At 35.5% G+C, this 17472-nt stretch overlaps 1 protein-coding gene across 1 annotated transcript; it reads left to right on the top strand.

Annotated features, from left to right (window-relative positions):
* On the top strand, positions 277-1403 carry LOC107641021. The gene is made up of 3 exons (XM_016344529.1): positions 277-450; positions 541-1242; positions 1380-1403. The coding sequence occupies exons 1-3, from the start codon at positions 277-279 to the stop codon at positions 1401-1403; spliced, it is 900 nt and encodes a 299-aa protein (XP_016200015.1).

The following is a 17472-nucleotide window of genomic DNA, read 5'->3' as shown; positions in this document are numbered from 1 at the left end:
GTTACATTATGGTATCATAGCAGTTCGTTCCTATAGAGCATGAGGACGGATTGATTATGCTTCTGTGCATTCTCTGTATATGTGTCTATGTGCTATTAGGATATCTAACTTATATATGTGGCATAAACGTTCATGAGCATGCATTGGGAACTTAAAACACTAGACTTGTGATATTAAGACTGATCAACTTGATATCACTTGTTTGGTGTGTATAGGGACCAAATGTTGACTCACGGACGCGGACGCGGGCGAGGTAGAGGCAGAATAGGCAATGCTATGCCTGAAGCAACAGGGAACAATCCTCCTAACCCTGTAGACTTCATGGCCGCTCTAGGGAATATGGCCGCGGCGATGCAAGCGACAGCCGAAGCCCTGGGAAACCAAATAAATAATGGAAATAATGGCAATAACGGCGATAATGGTTCTATGATACTTTTCTCCTTTCTAAAGGTTCATCCTCTGACCTTCAGAGGAACTTCAAACCCTACCGATGCGGATAACTAGATACAAGCTATTGAGCAAGCATTACATGCTTAGCAGGTTCCTGATGAACGGTGGGTTGAGTTTGGAACCTACCAGCTGCAAGGTGAGGCTCAGCATTGGTGGCAGGGCATGAGGCGTATTCTACAGCCTGATGGGGTTGTAATCTCTGGGGAGTTATTCCGAATCAAATTTTACAAGAAGTACTTTCCCAGCTCAGTCAGGAATGGTAAGGAACTTGAACTGCTTCAGCTGAAACAGGGCCAGATGACCATTACTGAGTACACAAGCAAATTTGAAGAATTGTGCCGTTTTTCACGCATTTGTCAGGGAGCTCTTGAGGACTTTGCTGAGTGGAAGTGTATCAAATATGAGGGAGGCCTTCGGAGTGATATTCTAAGCTTCGTTGCACGTATGGAGATCAGGGTATTTTCCAAACTTGTGAACAAGAGCCGAATAGCTGAAGAATGTGTGAGAAACGTAGCCGTGGCGAAGAACGATAACCAGGAATTCCACCGAAGAAACCACCACCAGAATTTGGTACCAAGGGGTCGAGGATTCAAGCAAAGAGGATATGCTCAACCATTTCCTCATGGTCGGAACCTGGTTGGAATGGATGATGATCACCATGGGGATGGTGGAAGAAAACAAACAAGGGATACTTCGGAGAAGCTGACATGTCAAAAGTGTGGCCGTTATCATCCGAATAATCCGTGCCGTATTGGCTTGGGCGTATGTTACAAGTGTGGTCTACCAGGGCACGTATCTAGGAACTGTCCGCAGGGAAAAACTCAAAATGGGGGACGACCGAATTAGCAAGATGGAGGTAATTGAAAAAAATTGATAACTAGAAATTTAAATTGTAATATGTGATCTTGAAACACTGCATTTATTTACAGCTGGCGACAGGGATGAGGATGTAAGATTAGAAGTGACAAGCTTAGTGTTGAACTTAGGACTTGGTTAAAGGGAGTAATGAAAGAAAAATCTGTTTGACCGAGTGCTACCTTATGGAGAACACCCATTTTGTTAGTAGAAAGGGAAGAACATAGTAGTAGACTGTATGCGAGAAGGATGGTACCGGCAAATCTTCGTGACTCGATCTAGCTTTTCTTGTATAACCTGTAATGGAATTTTGTTTTGGATTCCTTTTTCCCTCGAACAACAAATGGTTTATCCCCTAAAATTCTAACCCCCTTACGTGCACATATTTGTATTTGAATTTGTCCATCCAGAGGTGAGTCTGAGCTTATTTTGGTATAGACAAATGATCTTGAGCCTTGGAAATTGCTGAAGGTTGGGTGCTCTCTTCATAACTTTGTAACTCTCAAGCTCAACTGAAAATTACTTGATTCAGTATGCCCTATCCATACTATCAAATATTTTTTGTCCAGATTCCTTTCTTGAGATGCACCTGGATTTCCCTTCTTGAGCATTCTATTATTTTGATACAACACTGATCAACCTTATATAAAACTCTTTCTGATTTCTCATGAACACTATTCATACTATTCATTCATCTTTCAAATTTAATATCTCTTTGAAAACCAACTCGAGCCTATATTAGTGTATGAATCCTACCTGTAACCAGAGAGACGTAGATTTCTCAGAGCAAGACCTTTGGACGCGAAACGAACTTGTGACATTACTAGGGAATTTAAAGCCTTAATCCTCGCCGATCGTATCGTTCGTGACTAAATAGATGCAATGAGGTACACCGTGTGAATGAAATACCAGAATTGATGGAACTACTCAGAAGCTTGAAGGATTATAAAATAGAGGATGAGACCCGTTCAATCAAGTATTCCCAATATGAGATACCAATTGGACTGGAGAGCACGTTAATGAATCCTTCTGAGTCGATTTAACCTCCTTTTTATAGCTTACAATAGAATTCTAACCCAAACTTCTTCTTAAATAATGAATGGATCAGCTCCTAATCCTATCCCTAACTTGCACGAACCTTGCTCCTTCCAAATGAATCCAACTTTGTCTTGTCATGATAATGTAAATCCATGAATCTTAGAAACTCGCCACGAGTGGAATTGCTCTCTTTTGTAAACTGGTAATCCGTTGACATCAGCTAAGGTTTGTTTAATTTGGTGCGCTATATCTTCTCCTCAACCAACTTGAATTTCAATTCTTCTCTGAGAATGCACCTTAACTCCTTCTTGTATATCTTGTTAATCTTTAGAACTTACTGTACCCACCATATAGAGTATCCCTTTATTTTACAGCAACACCTTTCCAGTAACTCAATCACTTCTGGGCTTATTATCTTTTCAAGCTAGAGTTAGCATCACGTATAACCCCTAATCATAACCGTTAAGAATGTCGGTCCTTTAATATTCTTCCATACCTTAAAGAGCATTACAGTTTAGACACTTGAGAACAGAAACAGTTTTTGAACCTCCTCAAGAGAAACTAGTTACGCATTCTTAAATGTTGCTTTAACAAAATAAAGATCGGTGCGCAAGTAAGATTAAAGGATTAAAACCAAGATGTATTAAACTGTTTATGATATTAATACGAACTACGAATTGGAATGGGAGAACACACCCGAGAACTTGAACCCGAGAAGAAAAATGATCAATGCGCCTATTTTAGGTTACTGAACTTGAATTTTGGGGGAAAAATTCCTAATTAGGTGGGTAGGATGTAAACCCCGTTAAATTAGCGAATAATTAGTCAATAAATTAAATTTTAATAAAGAAAATTAGAAATGCAAATTTGATAGTAAAATAGGATAGAGCCAATTAAAATAAAAATTTTGACACTAATTTCAAAGAATTTGGTCCAAGATTGGGCCAAACGGGCCGAACCAGACGAACTGGGCCCAAAATAGGCCCAAAGCCCAATCCAACCAAGCCATACATGAAAAAACACAGCCCCCTTCTCCCTTCATCCTTATTTTCAAGCTAGAAACCTCTAGGAAAGGGGGAAGAACCTTGAAAGCTCCAAACCCTCACTCATATACTCAAATCCACGTAACTTTTGATCCGGAGCTCCGATTGACGATCCGTTTGCGATCACGTATTCGCGTCGTCGAGCTCTACAAAACCCAGAACATTTAAGGTGAGGAAGTCATATTTTCTTCCTCAATTCCTTCATTCTCAGTTTCAAAATTCATGAGCTATAATGTTGAAAATTATTCAATTTTGATGTTTAGGCTCAAATTAACTTGAGGAAAACATCCGCCCTTGCTTGTGTGACGCTTGGATAAGGTGAAGATTCAAGAATCCTATTTAATTTCTTGAATTTGGGTATTGGGTATTAAATTAGTGTATGGATATGTGAACTTAGGTGTTTATGCACATATTGGAACTTGATTTTGGACAATTGAGGCTTGGTGGAGGATTGTTGTCAATGCTTTGGTAATTCTTGGACTTTTGGGGCTGTATTTGGCTTTGGATAATATATGAAAAGCGGCCAAGGTATGATTTAGGTTTTGCGCATTTAACATATAAGGTTTTGTGAAAACTTAGGCTAGAGCATTATAGGATAAGTTGAAATGGTTACATGTTTTAAATGATGAGTTTTATGAGGTTAATGGATAAGGGGATATGAATTTAAGTTGAAGAATATGGTTAGTAGGTGATGCTTTTTGAGATTTGGTTGTTGATTGAATATGTATGTATATGTATATTAGTATGATGATGATGGATGAAGGAATCATGATTATGGCAAAGTAGAAACATGGTATGTTTTGGGACTTGTTGGTAATGATTTGATGATATGAGTATGTATAGTAATATGTTGGTTTGTGGTATATTAGGTTGGCTGGAAATGAGTTCTTGGAGGGAAAAATATGGTTTTGGCAAAAATAAGATTTGGGGTGTTATTTGGTAAAAAGTGAATTTTAATGAACTTTGAAAGTCCATAACTTGCTCCTCAAATTTTGAATGCAAATGAGGTTTGTTTAAAATTAAAGGGTGTTTGATAAGCTTGAAATCGGTATAAAGTTTGCGAAAAACCGAATTTTGTAGAGAAAATTATGGATGCCAGAAATTTGGGGTAAAAAACTGAAATTTTAAATGTTGCAGCAGAACCAGTTTTTCTGGTGTGTGCCCACGCACCGGTCTGTGCGCACGCACCCAACAAAGGCAAAATTTAAATTGTGCGTACGCACGCTTCTATGCGCACGCACACCTAGCATTTTTCATAAAGTGTGCGTACGCACGCCCCTGTGCGCATGCTAGGATGAGTCTTCTATTGGTGGCGCTAGCACAGATGAGGCGCATGCACACTAAGTGATTTGTGCGCACGCACGCATTCGTGCGTACGCACACGTTCTGCTTTCTTGTTGAGTTGTGCGCACGCATAGGTGTGTGCGTATGCACACGCCCTGTTTTTCAGCACTTATGTTTTTCTGTTTTAAACATAATTATGAACCCTAAACCTCCTATTTTTGTCTTGTTAATCTTAGATTCTACTAGTTAGTTTGGTAGATAGCAGAATTTAGGAATTTAAGGTAACTTGGAAGTGAAGAAAGAGGTAAATGTGATGAAAAGTGTGAAAGGGAAGTGGTTAATGAATGAAGTTAATATGCCGTGGTTTTGATGAATGATTAAGGAAGAAAGGAAGTGGTGTTTTGCACGCCATCACGCCCCTGGCCCAGCCTCCACAAGTCATGTTGCAACTCTCTAGCCCCACTAAGAATGCCAAACTTGGGACCACTAAAGCCTTAAAGAGAAGACATAAAGCTGAAGACTTAATGCGGAAGATTAGATTTGATTTGTTTTTGTTTTTTAATTTAAGTTTGAATTTAATGATTAAGTTTTGCTTTGAGGTTTAGTATATAAAGTTCTTAGAAACACTCTAAAAAGGACCGTTATTCCTTTTGCCCTTTTTGATTCCTTGTTTTTGTTTTTAAAGCATGAGTCACTAATCTCCTAGGTTAAGGTTAGGAGTTCTGTTTCCTATAGATTAATATTATAGCTTTTCTATCTAAATTAATGCATTGATGTTTTCTTAAGAATAAGTTTTTGTTCTTCATACCAAGGATTTGAATGTGTTGGAAAATAATTCTCTTCTTACTTGAGTTCTGTTAATATCTTGAAAAAGTTAATAAATTGAATTAAGCTTGAAGACTTCTTCTCATGGTTCTTAAGTTTTGAATTTGGACTTGGTAAGTGTCATCAAATCAACTAAGTTTGGTTCTTGAGAATTGTGTGATTTTTAAATCAGTGGACATTCTGAAGCTCTTGTCATAATTAGTTAATCAAGGAATTAATAACGGATTAAGATTAGAGAAATTGAATTACCGAAGAATTGGAGTTTAATTACTTATGATTTGCCATAAAAACATCATTGCTTGATCAAGGTGGAGAGTAAAAAAAAAATATTTTTTTGGAAGTTTCAACATCTCTAAAACATTAACTCTTTTGAATCATATTTATCTCTCAATCACTTACAACTTGCTTTTATTCAATTTACTGTATTTTTATGAAATTGTTTTTGGAAACCCTTAATTTTGACTGTCTGACTACAATAATCGATTGACCATTGTTTGCTAAATCCGTTAATTCTCATGGGAACGATAATCTACTCCCGTGGTATTACTTGATACGATCCGGTGCACTTGCCAGTAGTTTGTGGTTTGAAAAATCTGTATCAAATTTTTGGCATCGTTGATCCAGTATTTTGTTAACCACGATTTTATGATGAGATGATTCTCAGATATTTATCGAATTTCTCATCACAGAATTTCCGAGAATAATTCTGTGGAGAATTGGGGTGTTATATTGGGCATGCCATACGTCGCAACAAGGGTGTGTCACATGCCAATAAGAGGGAGCTCCAGAGACATCCAGGGTGTGGCATTTCACACGACACCTAAAGGGCGTTCCAAATGCCAATTATGGCACCTCCCAAGGAAGAAAGCAAGTGGCGTTTTGCACGCCATGGAGTGGCGTTTTGCACACCCCTGGCCCAGCCTCCACAAGTTATGTTGCAACTCTCTAAGCCCACTAAGAATGCCAAACTAAACGATCTTTTAGATTTCGAAACCATGTCAACTTTATGAAGTTTTCTCTACAATCTGTCTTTCTAGGTGCAACCCCAAACTGGTAGAAGTATTCAGCCTCTAAGGCATCGTAAATACTCATGGTCACTCTTGTCATCGGCAGACTATTTGTCAGAAGACTAAGAATTACAGCCACATCTTCCAATGTTACAACACACTCACGAAATAGAAGGTGAAACATAGGTATGTCCAGGTGCCATCTCTCGATCAGTTACTATCGCTGACTAACATTGGATTACTCCAATCTACTGATATTGGATTACTCTAATCTGAAAAACATGATAAATCGTAAATTCTCTTCCACAATAGAATTGTACAAATCTGGCAACAATAGGTGGTTATACGTCAACATTCGTAAATCCTACAAAACATAGTCAAACAATACATCAAATAGAGTCATCTATAAACACTAAATAATTAAAATTTTATTAATCAATGTATATTTAATTATTTATTTATGTCAACAATATCTAAATCTATAACATTATTACTATTAATTTCTTTTAATTCATAAAACTAAAAAATAATTACTTACATAATTAGGATGACCAAGATAATTAATAATATAAAGTTTAGGACGATCAACATCTATTTTTTTGGATCTTTTTGCTATTATTCTTCTTTGTTTTACAAGTGCTGGAGCTTCACTAGGAAGGAGTTAATGGAGGGAGAGAGAATTTTTTTTATTATTGCGAATGTGTGAAGGAAAAAGTAAAGTGTGGTGAGTAAAAGAGTGAATCAGCGAATAAAAGAGTCAGGAGAGAGTGAGAGGTAGCTTGGTGGTTGCATGCACAACAGGTGGCGTTGGTATATAAATTAGACCGTCCGATTTGTGTATCCCAATTGGACCGTCTGTTTTGTTCCTGTTGGACTTTTTTCTCTCTTTTGTGAGGCTTAAGCCCAATTTTTGTAGTGTCTATTTTGCACCTATTGTGTCACAACTCTAATAAGATTTTTGGGATCATTGAGAGGTAGAGAGTGTAGCCATCAAAGTGAGATAGAAGAGAAAAAAATAGAATTTTTGTTTTATGCAAAGCAGTAAATTTTAAATAGCAGTTTCTCATTCGTTCACCGTTGGATCAGCGTGAAATTTAAACTGCGTATTCCTCTCATCTTGTTCTTCATTATGGATGGTGGAGATTTTAATTGGAGGTTTGCAGAGGGAGAAATAGGCTTCAAACAGCAGCTTTATTTTTGGGTACTTTTCATCTTCTTGCTTCTCATTTGTAAGCTTTGGTGCTTTGATGTTTTGAATGGTTATATACACATTTTTGTGCTTTATTTGAGACTCTTTTGTACCTCATTTTATTATAATAGAGTTATTTCATTGGTCTGGACTACTCGTGGTTTTTATCTCTCATATTGAGGGGGTTTTCCACGTTAAAATCTCGGTGTGTTCTTGTTATTGCTTTACTTGCTATATTTGCTTGTTCATAGATGCTGTCATATTGTATTGTAAGTGCTTCCATATTGTTCTTGCGTTGAATATTTGTGTTGTTTCTACTGCTGGATTATTTCATACTAGCATCAGAGCTTGTTGGTATTTTTCTGGGCTTGTGATTGTGAATAATGGAAGCTAATACTAATACTAGTAGGATGATCACTCTTAATGGTTCTAATTATGATTTGTGAAAGTCCAAAATAGAAGATTTGCTTTATGTCAAAATTTTCATCAACCAGTTTTTGGTATAGAAAAGCCTAATGATAAATCTGATGATGATTGGACTTTATTTTATAGACAAGTTTGTGGATATATTAGGCAGTGGGTTAACAATAATGTGTTGAACCATATTATTGGAGAGACGCATGTTCAGACCCTTTGGATTAAACTTGAACAGTTGTATGCTCGAAAAACTGAGAATAACAAGATATTTTTTATCAAGCAGTTGTTGGCTTTGAAATATACAGATGGGACATCAATAATAGATCACTTGAATAACTTCCAAGAAATAATGAATTAGTATCTTCCATGGGTATCAAGCTTGATGAAGAGGTTCAAGGATTGTTACTTCTTGGCTCCTTACCAGACTCGTGGAAAATTCTTAGAATGTCATTGTCCAATTCTGCTCCTGATGGTGTAATCTCTATGGATCTTGCCAAGAGCAGTGTTTTCAATGAAGAAATGAGAAGAAAGTCACAAGGTACATTGACTACACATTCAGATATTCTTGTTTCTGAGTCTAGGGGAAGAAACAAAAGTCGAGATCCTAAAAGTAGAGATCAAAGCAGAAGCAAGTCTCGAGAAAAAGTATAAAAATATTGAGTGTCATCATTGTGGTCAAAAAGGACATGTGAAAAAATTTTGTTGGCAGCCAAAGAAGGAGAAAGTCAAGACAAGTAAAGACAAGAGCAAAAATAAAGATGATGGTAGCAATAAAGACAAGGTTAATGTAACTCATGATGATTTTATTCTTGTTGAGGAGTTTAAATCTGTGAGGAGTTTGAATCTGTTAACCTTATTGATAATAGCATTAGTTGGGTGATTGATAATGGTGCTTCTATTCATGTTACATCTAGGAGAAATTTGTTTACATCTTATACTCCTGGTGATTTTGGTGATGTGAAAATGGCTCTTCAAGGTGTTTCAAAATATGTCGGTGTTGGACAGATTTGCTTAGAAACCTCCAATGGTACCAAGTTGACTTTGAAGCGTGTGAAGCATGTTCCAGATATTCGGTTGAACTTACTTTCTGTTGGTAAATTATGTGATGAAAACTTAGATAGTTCATTCTCTCGTGATAGTTGGAAGCTCACCAAGAGTTTCATAGTTGTTGCTAGAGGTACACGACACTCTACTCTTTATTTAACTCAAGCGAAGATTGTGAAAGATGTTAATGCTGCTGAGTTTGTTGATAAAACCGATTTATGGCATAAGAGATTATGTCATATGAGTGACAAAGGCATGAATATGTTATCCAAGAGGAATTTTTTATCTTGTTGCAAGGTTGCTTTGTAAAAGTGCAACCATTGCTTTGCTGGAAAATAAAACAGGATTTCTTTTAAGAGCCATCCACATTTAAGGAAGCCAGAAATACTTGACTTGGTGCATTCTGATGTATGTGGGCCGATGAAGATAAAAACACTTGGAGGGTCTATCTATTTTGTAACCTTTATTGATGACCATTCTAGAAAATTATATGTTTACACTTTGAAGACCAAAGATCAAGTTTTGAATGTGTTCAAGCAATTTCAAGCTTATGTTGAAAGAGAAACTGGGAAGAAGTTGAAATGTATTCGTACTGACAATGGTGGTGAGTACTCAGGTCTATTTGATTCTTATTGTAAAGAGCATGGTATAAAACATCAGAAGACTCCTCCGAAGACTCCTCAGTTGAATGGCTTGGCTGAAAAGATGAATAGAACATTGGTTGAAAGAGTTAGGTACTTATTGTCACAGTTTGGATTGGAAAAATCTTTTTGGGGTGAAGCTTTGAGCACTGTTGTTCATGTCTTGAACCAGATACCATGTGTTTCCTTGCAATTTAAAGTGTCAGAGAAGGTATGGTCAGGTAAAGATGTTTCTTATGATCATTTAAGAGTCTTTGGATGTAAAGCCTTTGTTTATATTCCCAAAGATGATAGATCCAAACTTGATGTAAAGACAAGGCAGTGTATTTTTATTGGCTATGGCATGGATGAGTTTGGTTACAGGTTTTATGATCATGTTAGCAAGAAGATGATTCGGTGTAGAGATGTCGTCTTTGTTGAAGACCAAACATTGAAGGATGTTGATAATGCGGAGAAGCCAATGGTTCAGCCTAGTGATGATTTTTCTGTCTTGGATATTACTCCCTCTATGCCTGTGGTAGAACATGGTAGAGTTGAAGCTCAAAATAATGAGCATGATACAGGTGCAAGTAAAGATGGAACAGTTGATTCGATACTTGATAAAGTTGGTGATGATGATCCAGATGAACAACCAGCTTTGAAAATCTTTGCAAATGCACTCAGAAGGTCTACAAGAGAGAGGAAACCTTTGTCAAGGTATTCTCCATATGAGTTTATTTTGTTGACTGATGGAGGAGAACCTGAATGCTTTGAAGATGCTGTTGAAGATGAAAGCAAAGCTCAATGGCTTGAAGCTATGCAAGAAGAAATGAAGTCCTTGCTTGAGAATGATACCTATGAGTTGGTGAAGCTACCAAAGGATATGCGAGTTTTGAAGAACAAATGGGTATTCAGAATCAAGAATGAAGAACACAATTCTAAGCCTCGTTATAAAGCTAGATTGGTTGTTAGAGGCTTTAGCCAAAGAAAAGGTGTTGATTATGAGGAGATCTTTTCTCCTGTTGTGAAGATGTCATCTATTCGTGTTGTGCTTGGATTAGCAGTGTCTCTTGATCTAGAGATTGAGCAAATAGATGTGAAGACAACTTTTCTTCATGGTGATTTGGACAAGAAAATCTACATGGAACAACCGGAGGGCTTTGTTGTTAAAGGAAATGAAGATTTTGTGTGAAAGTTTAAGAAGAGTCTTTATGGGTTAAAGCAAGTTCTAAGACAGTGGTACAAGAAGTTTGAATCTGTTATGGGGGAGCATGGTTACCGTAAAACAACTTCAGGTCATTGTGTATTTATGCAAAAATTTTTTGATGGTGATGTTATCATTCTTTTGCTTTATGTGGATGATATTTTGATTGTGGGCAAGAATGCTTTGAGGATTAATGAGTTGAAGAAACAGTTGAGCAAGTTCTTTGCTATGAAGGACTTGGGTCCTACCAAACAGATTTTGGGTATGACTATTACTCGTTATAGAGATTCTAAGAAGCTTTATTTGTCACAGGAGAAGTACATAAAGAAGGTGCTTCAAAGGTTTAGCATGAATGATGCCAAATGTGTTGATAGTTCTTTTGCTCCTCATTTTAAGTTGAGCACCAAGCAGTGTCCAACCACTGATGAGGAGAAACAAGTAATGGATGAAATTCCTTATGCCTCAGCTATTGGAAGCTTGATGTATGCTATAGTGTGTACTAGATCAGACATTGCTCATGCGGTTGGTACTGTGAGTCGTTTTCTCTCTAATCCAGGTAAAGAACATTGGAATACTGTTAAATAGATTATGAGATATCTCAAAGGTACAACTAATTTGAGTTTGAGTTTTGGTGGTGAGAAACCTTTGCTAGTTGGCTTTACTGATGCAAACATGGTACGAGATATTGATTCTCGAAAGTCTACTCCAGGTTATTTGGTCAAGTTTGCAGGGGGAGTTATTTCATTGCAATCAAGGTTATAGAAGTGTGTTGCACTTTCTACCACAGAGGCAGAGTTTATTGCAGCAACTGAAACATGTAAAGAGTTGTTGTGGATGAAAAAGTTTATTGTAGCGCTTGGCTTCAAGCAAGACCGTTTTGTATTGTTGTGTGATAGTCAAAGTGATATTCATCTTGCCAAGATTTCTACTTTTCATCCAAGATCTAAACATATTGATGTTAGGTATCATTGGATAAGGGATGTGTTAGATTCCAAGTTGTTGGAACTTGAGAAAGTTCACACTGATGATAATGGTGCTGATATGATGACAAAAGCATTGCCAAGTGATAAGCTTAAAACATGTTGTTTGATCGCCGGAATGGCGAGGGCCTCCACCTAGTTAAGAAGGGGGAGATTTGTTGGGCTTTTTTCTCTCTTTTGTGAAGCCTAAGCCCAATTTTTGGGGTGTCTCTTTTGCACCCGATTATGTCACAATCCTAATCAGATTTTTGGGATCATTGAGAGGTAGAGAGTGTAGCCATCAAAGTGAGATAGAAGAGGGAAAAATAGAATTCTCGTTTTTATGCAAAGCAGTAAATTTCAACTAGTAGTTTCTCATTTGTTCACCGTTGGATCAGCGTAAAATTTAAACTACATGTTCCTCTCATCTTTTTCTTCATTATGGACGGTGGAGATTTCGATTGGAGGTTTGCAAAGGGAGAAATAGGCTTCGAACAACAGCTCTATTTTTGGGTATTTTTCATCTTCTTGCTTCTCGTTTGTAAGCTTTGATGCTTTGATGTTTTGGCTGGTTATATGCACGTTTTTGTGCTTTGTTTGAGACTCTCTTGTACTTCATTTGATTATAGTGGAGCTATTTTATTGGTCTGGATGACTCGTGATTTTTACCTCTCACATTGAAGGGGTTTTTCACGTTAAAATTTCGATGTGTTCTTGTTATTGCTTTACTTGCTATATTTGCTTGTTCATAGTTGCTAACATATTATGTTGTGAGTGCTTTCATATTGTTCTTGTGTTGAATATTTGTGTTGTTTTCGATATTGGGTTCCTTCAACCCCCACAAAACGAATCATCCGATTTTATGATCTAGCTGCTCCACAACGACGTTAAACATGTAACACTCTAATAATGTTGTATTATACTATTTCTATTTTAAAATTAAAAAACAAAAATATAACCAAATATATATATATATATATATATATATAAGGAAACAAGGAAACAAGATTTTATTAAAAAGAATAAAACAAATAATTTAGGGTATTGGAGTCTGACTTTCCATATATATGTATATGGCCACAAGCCCACAAAGATGGAAGTGACATAATAAACCCGGATTGTCAGGACTCTCTTGATCTCTTGTGATATGTGAACACCAACAGCGTCAATTGGCTTACTCAGCTTATTTCCATTGATTGTATAATAATACATCTATAGTCTTAATTAATTTGAGATAATAATGCATGCATCATCCTTGAAACATTAATAAAGATTCCTAATCAGCATCTTGATTGATTTCGTATAAAAAATGATTTTATATTATATAGAATCATTTTTTATATATTTTTCTGTATAGTTACTTTAACAAAGTTTTCATAGCGTGAGGTTATACTTTATAATATTCATTGAGATAATTTTTTTTAGAGTAATTATTTTTAAAGTGCATATTAAATGTAATATAAACGTGTGCAAGTTTTTTTTTTAATGCATAGAGATCAATTCTCCATTTGTAGCCAAAATATTTACCCATTTTGACTTCTCTTAGCTTGTTAAACTCTTTAGTCTTTTGACCAATTTTCTTTTCCGTTTTCTCCTTAAACTTTCTTTCTTGCACCAAATTTAAGGCATTAGAAAAGGTGAAATAATAGGATCAGATACTAACATTATTTTAATTCAGTGGAAAGATGGTTGTATCTTACCGATATTTAAATTCAAAACTTGGTAGACATATTTGACAATTAATCACAAATTGTGTCACTTTAGGAATCAAATTCAAATTAAATAATACAAAAACTCTGATTTGATTATTAGTCTATTATTTCCTTTTTTTCATGTATAAAACATATAATATAGAAAACAGATGAAATTGAAAAGAATGGTAAGAAAAGGATAAGATTTATGCATGGAACAAAAAGCCAAGAAAATGAAAAGGTGATGGGTTTTATTGCTCCTTTTAAAGCTTGATGACAATTTGGATTTGATAGGAGGGAGAGGTAAGTGATGATGAGCGAGCAAGTTGATGAGCAAAGATATTCCAAAAACTTGATAGGACCATGGCTATTCAAAGGGAAAGTGGTCACCATTCACCAAGCTAGAAACCAAAGGAAAAAAGCAGAGCCATGCATAATGGTGATGTCGTGATGAGGACACAATTGTAATTTGAACAAAAACTCATTTGGCATTTCTCAAGAAATTAGCCACCTGTCCCCCCATTTCATTCCACAATCACAAGTTACACCCTCCTTAGATAAGCGTGAATTAATGCTCTTTTAATTTCCTTAAGCTTGTGTCACTTTCACTTATCTAGCACTTTATAATAATATATAGTACATGTACATCATTGATAATTGCCTCCTCACTCTTGCTACTTTTCTTATCTCATCTCCAAAGTCGCTTATAATTATTTCTTTTCTAATTATAAATATTTATATGAGTAATTAACTCCCTTAGCTTTCGTATATTGTAATAATGTTGAAAGGTGAACAAAAAGGAAGGCAACAACTAAAATGGGATTATGGCTATTTATTTAATTGGAGTTGGTAGATAGTGGTGGTGGGGTTCCTAATTTTTTTTTTTCTCTTTTCAAAATGTTTTGTTTATGATTGAGAATTTGAGATGATAGGTTTACACTTTATATATAACTTACTGTTTTATCACTTATGATAGGCTAGCGAAGATTGACACATGATAAATATTTGAAATGTATTTTAGAATAATATTGCTCTAGTTTATTTTTTCTTTTATCCGTATGAGCATTTTTCTAATAAATAAATTATGAAATTTATTAAATAGCATTTATCCAACTAGAGGAGAATAAATCCACTCAATATTTAAAAAAAAAAATTAGTGCAAATTAAAAGAGAATTCTTCTCCAAAATCATGTGGCACTAGATAACAAATGATTGAGACAAACAAATTAAAAAACCACGCTACTAATAAGGGCTTGTAGATAGCTGTGTGGTTCCATCACACTCACACGTAGCTTTCATCACAAATTGCTTGTGGATTTTGAGAGAGAGAGAGAGAAAGATAGAGAGGGGTATCTTTAAAAATTAAAACATCTCGAGGCTTCTTAGTACTCTACTCTTCAAAAATGTGGAAGGATAGTTGCCATGAAATTAGTTTACGTGCATAATTTTAATAATATTAGCCATCTGTCCTGCATACTTGGCATGTATGTTAGGTAACGTGATTCAATTCTTTTAAATTATATAAATAAATTCCTTAATTAAATTTCAATTTTATTAACTCACCCTTCTTTTACTTTTGTGTTTGTGAAATTACATAAAGATATGTGTATTCAATCTTTTCTAAATGAATGAGTAGTGTTTTATTGCTTACAAGCGACATATAGTTTAATTTGTACTTGGACGGAGGTGTGACTTTCATGTTAATAATACTCGAAGTTTCTATTATATAGAAGGGGAAAACATTCTATATATCTTTTAGTAAAAAGATAAATGGGTTCTTCGAAACTTTGTGGATTAATAGTCAAATTGGTTTCTGAAAGATAAGTTATTTTTTAAAATTATTTTTGAATAATTTTTTTAATCAAATTAGTCTCTGAATAATTTAAAATCAATCGGGTTGGTCCTTCTTTCAATGGATTAACATATTCCATTAACATTTGGCCACGTGGATCGTTAAATTACTAACAGTGACATTAAAACGATGCCGTTTTAATTATTATAAGTCTTTGGTTCAAACACGACGTCGTTTAGTATTTAGTGGAGCTTCATCTCCTTCCATTTACAGCTTCACTCAGTCACTCTCTATTCTTTAATCACTCAAAGAATGAAAAAAGAAGGCGACGAAACTCTGGTCAAAAAAAAGAAGACGGTGCTATCATCGGCGACGCAGTGAGTAGTGCGATTGCATTCGTTGTGCGTGAGAGGCTACCATTACACCGTCGTGAAAAGCATTGTCATATGCGAGAAAGATAATCAATGTTTCCTTCAATGGGTTTCAGGTTGGGTTTTTTTGCTGGTATCTGGTGGTAATGTTAGGATTTTGATTGATTCTCTTTGTTATTTGATTAATTTGTTACTAGTTGATTAAAATTTGTGTGCTCTATTTTCTATTTTTTGTGCTTTGTTATTCGGTATTTTTTTTTAAATCTAAGTGATGATAGATTGCGATGACCAAAGAAATAATATTACCCATAATTAATTGGCTATGCTCATTAATTTTAATCCATGGATATATGCAGAGTAATTTGACCAATTTGGCTATGCTCATCAGGTATAAAGCTTTTGTACAAGACTAGGGAAACAAATCAATTATCATAAACAATGCATGTGGGTAATACTAACTTATCAAGAAACATGATTTTAGTCGATGACAACACCTCTACCCTTTCCAGGGGCGGAGCTACCTATAAAGAAAGGGGGGCAATCGCCCCCCTAATTTTAATTTTTTACATGTAAATTATATGTAAATTTCAGTTTAGCCCCCCTTAAAATTTTATTTTAATCTTATTTTATTATGTAAATATTTTTGGCCCCCCTCTAATATTTCATCTAGCTCCGCCCCTGACCCTTTCAATGATCGTCGATTCTTCGTCTTCTCTCTCTTGTTTCTCTTGACTGGGAGGAGAAGACCGAGCCCGAGACTCCCAAGCAACGGTGGCCTAGAGACCGAGCCGCCCAAGTGCAGTCGCAGTCGGTGAAACATCACCGATGAAGGGGTGCCTCCGCCGTTCATACGATCGTCGATTCTTCCTCTTCTCTGTGTTTGTTTCATTTGTTTTGAGTGAAGAGTAATGGGGGCTGAGGAAGTAAGAAACGACGTCGTTTTAAGCATAAGCCACTATTAACACAAACGGCATCGTTTCACTTAACGGTACACGTGAAATAACGTTAACAAAGTAGGTTAAACAGTTAACGGAAGGACAAACGCGACTTATGTTAAATTTTTTGGGGACTAATTTGATTAAAAAAATCATTTGAGAATGAAAATGACGATCGCGCGATCTTTTGGAGACCAATTTGACAATTAACCCAAACTTTTGTGGTTAACTTATATGCTCTTAATTACTTCTTAAAAAAATCAAGAAAAGTTTCTTAAAAAATTCAAATAATTTTTTTTAAAATTTTTTGTAATGGACTCATTATAGGTGTTTGAGAGAGAAGAAAAATAAGTATGTTACAAAATTGGATTTACAGGTCCATGAAAAATTATAGTATCACTGCAACAAAAGCGAAAGATAGTAATAAATTATTAGCAGTCGTATTAATAATGGCCATTATCTTTTTATTTTACGGCGGTTAGAGCTGCCGTTTAAAAAAAAAACAACTGTATAATTCTAATTTTATGGTGATTTGCATAGAATATACCGCTAATCTAACCTAATATCCTTTTCTCTTTGTGTAATTTTATTTTTCACTTTTACTCGTTGTATCTACTAGACACGTTTCATCCTTTCGTTAATTTTATTCTCACTCCATGAGAAATCTGTAAGTCTAGCATTGTAATTTTTTGGGAGTTTACTTGGTATTTTTTTAAGAGACTTATGTTAATTATATTCTACTATATGT

This window comes from Arachis ipaensis, chromosome B05 (genome assembly GCF_000816755.2).
Source record: "Arachis ipaensis cultivar K30076 chromosome B05, Araip1.1, whole genome shotgun sequence".
NCBI classification, from domain to species: Eukaryota; Viridiplantae; Streptophyta; class Magnoliopsida; order Fabales; family Fabaceae; genus Arachis; species Arachis ipaensis.
Note: the sequence above shows the minus strand (reverse complement) of the source record. Positions and strands in the feature narration are given on the sequence as shown.

Excerpts from the sequence above, each read along its gene's own strand:
- LOC107641021 (XM_016344529.1), top strand. The coding sequence starts at position 277 with ATGCCTGAAGCAACAGGGAACAATCCTCCTAACCCTGTAGACTTCATG. Across the intron at positions 451-540 it reads TACTTTTCTCCTTTCTAAAG|GTTCCTGATGAACGGTGGGT; the intron begins GTTCATCCTCTG and ends CATGCTTAGCAG. Across the intron at positions 1,243-1,379 it reads AGTGTGGTCTACCAGGGCAC|CTGGCGACAGGGATGAGGAT; the intron begins GTATCTAGGAAC and ends ATTTATTTACAG.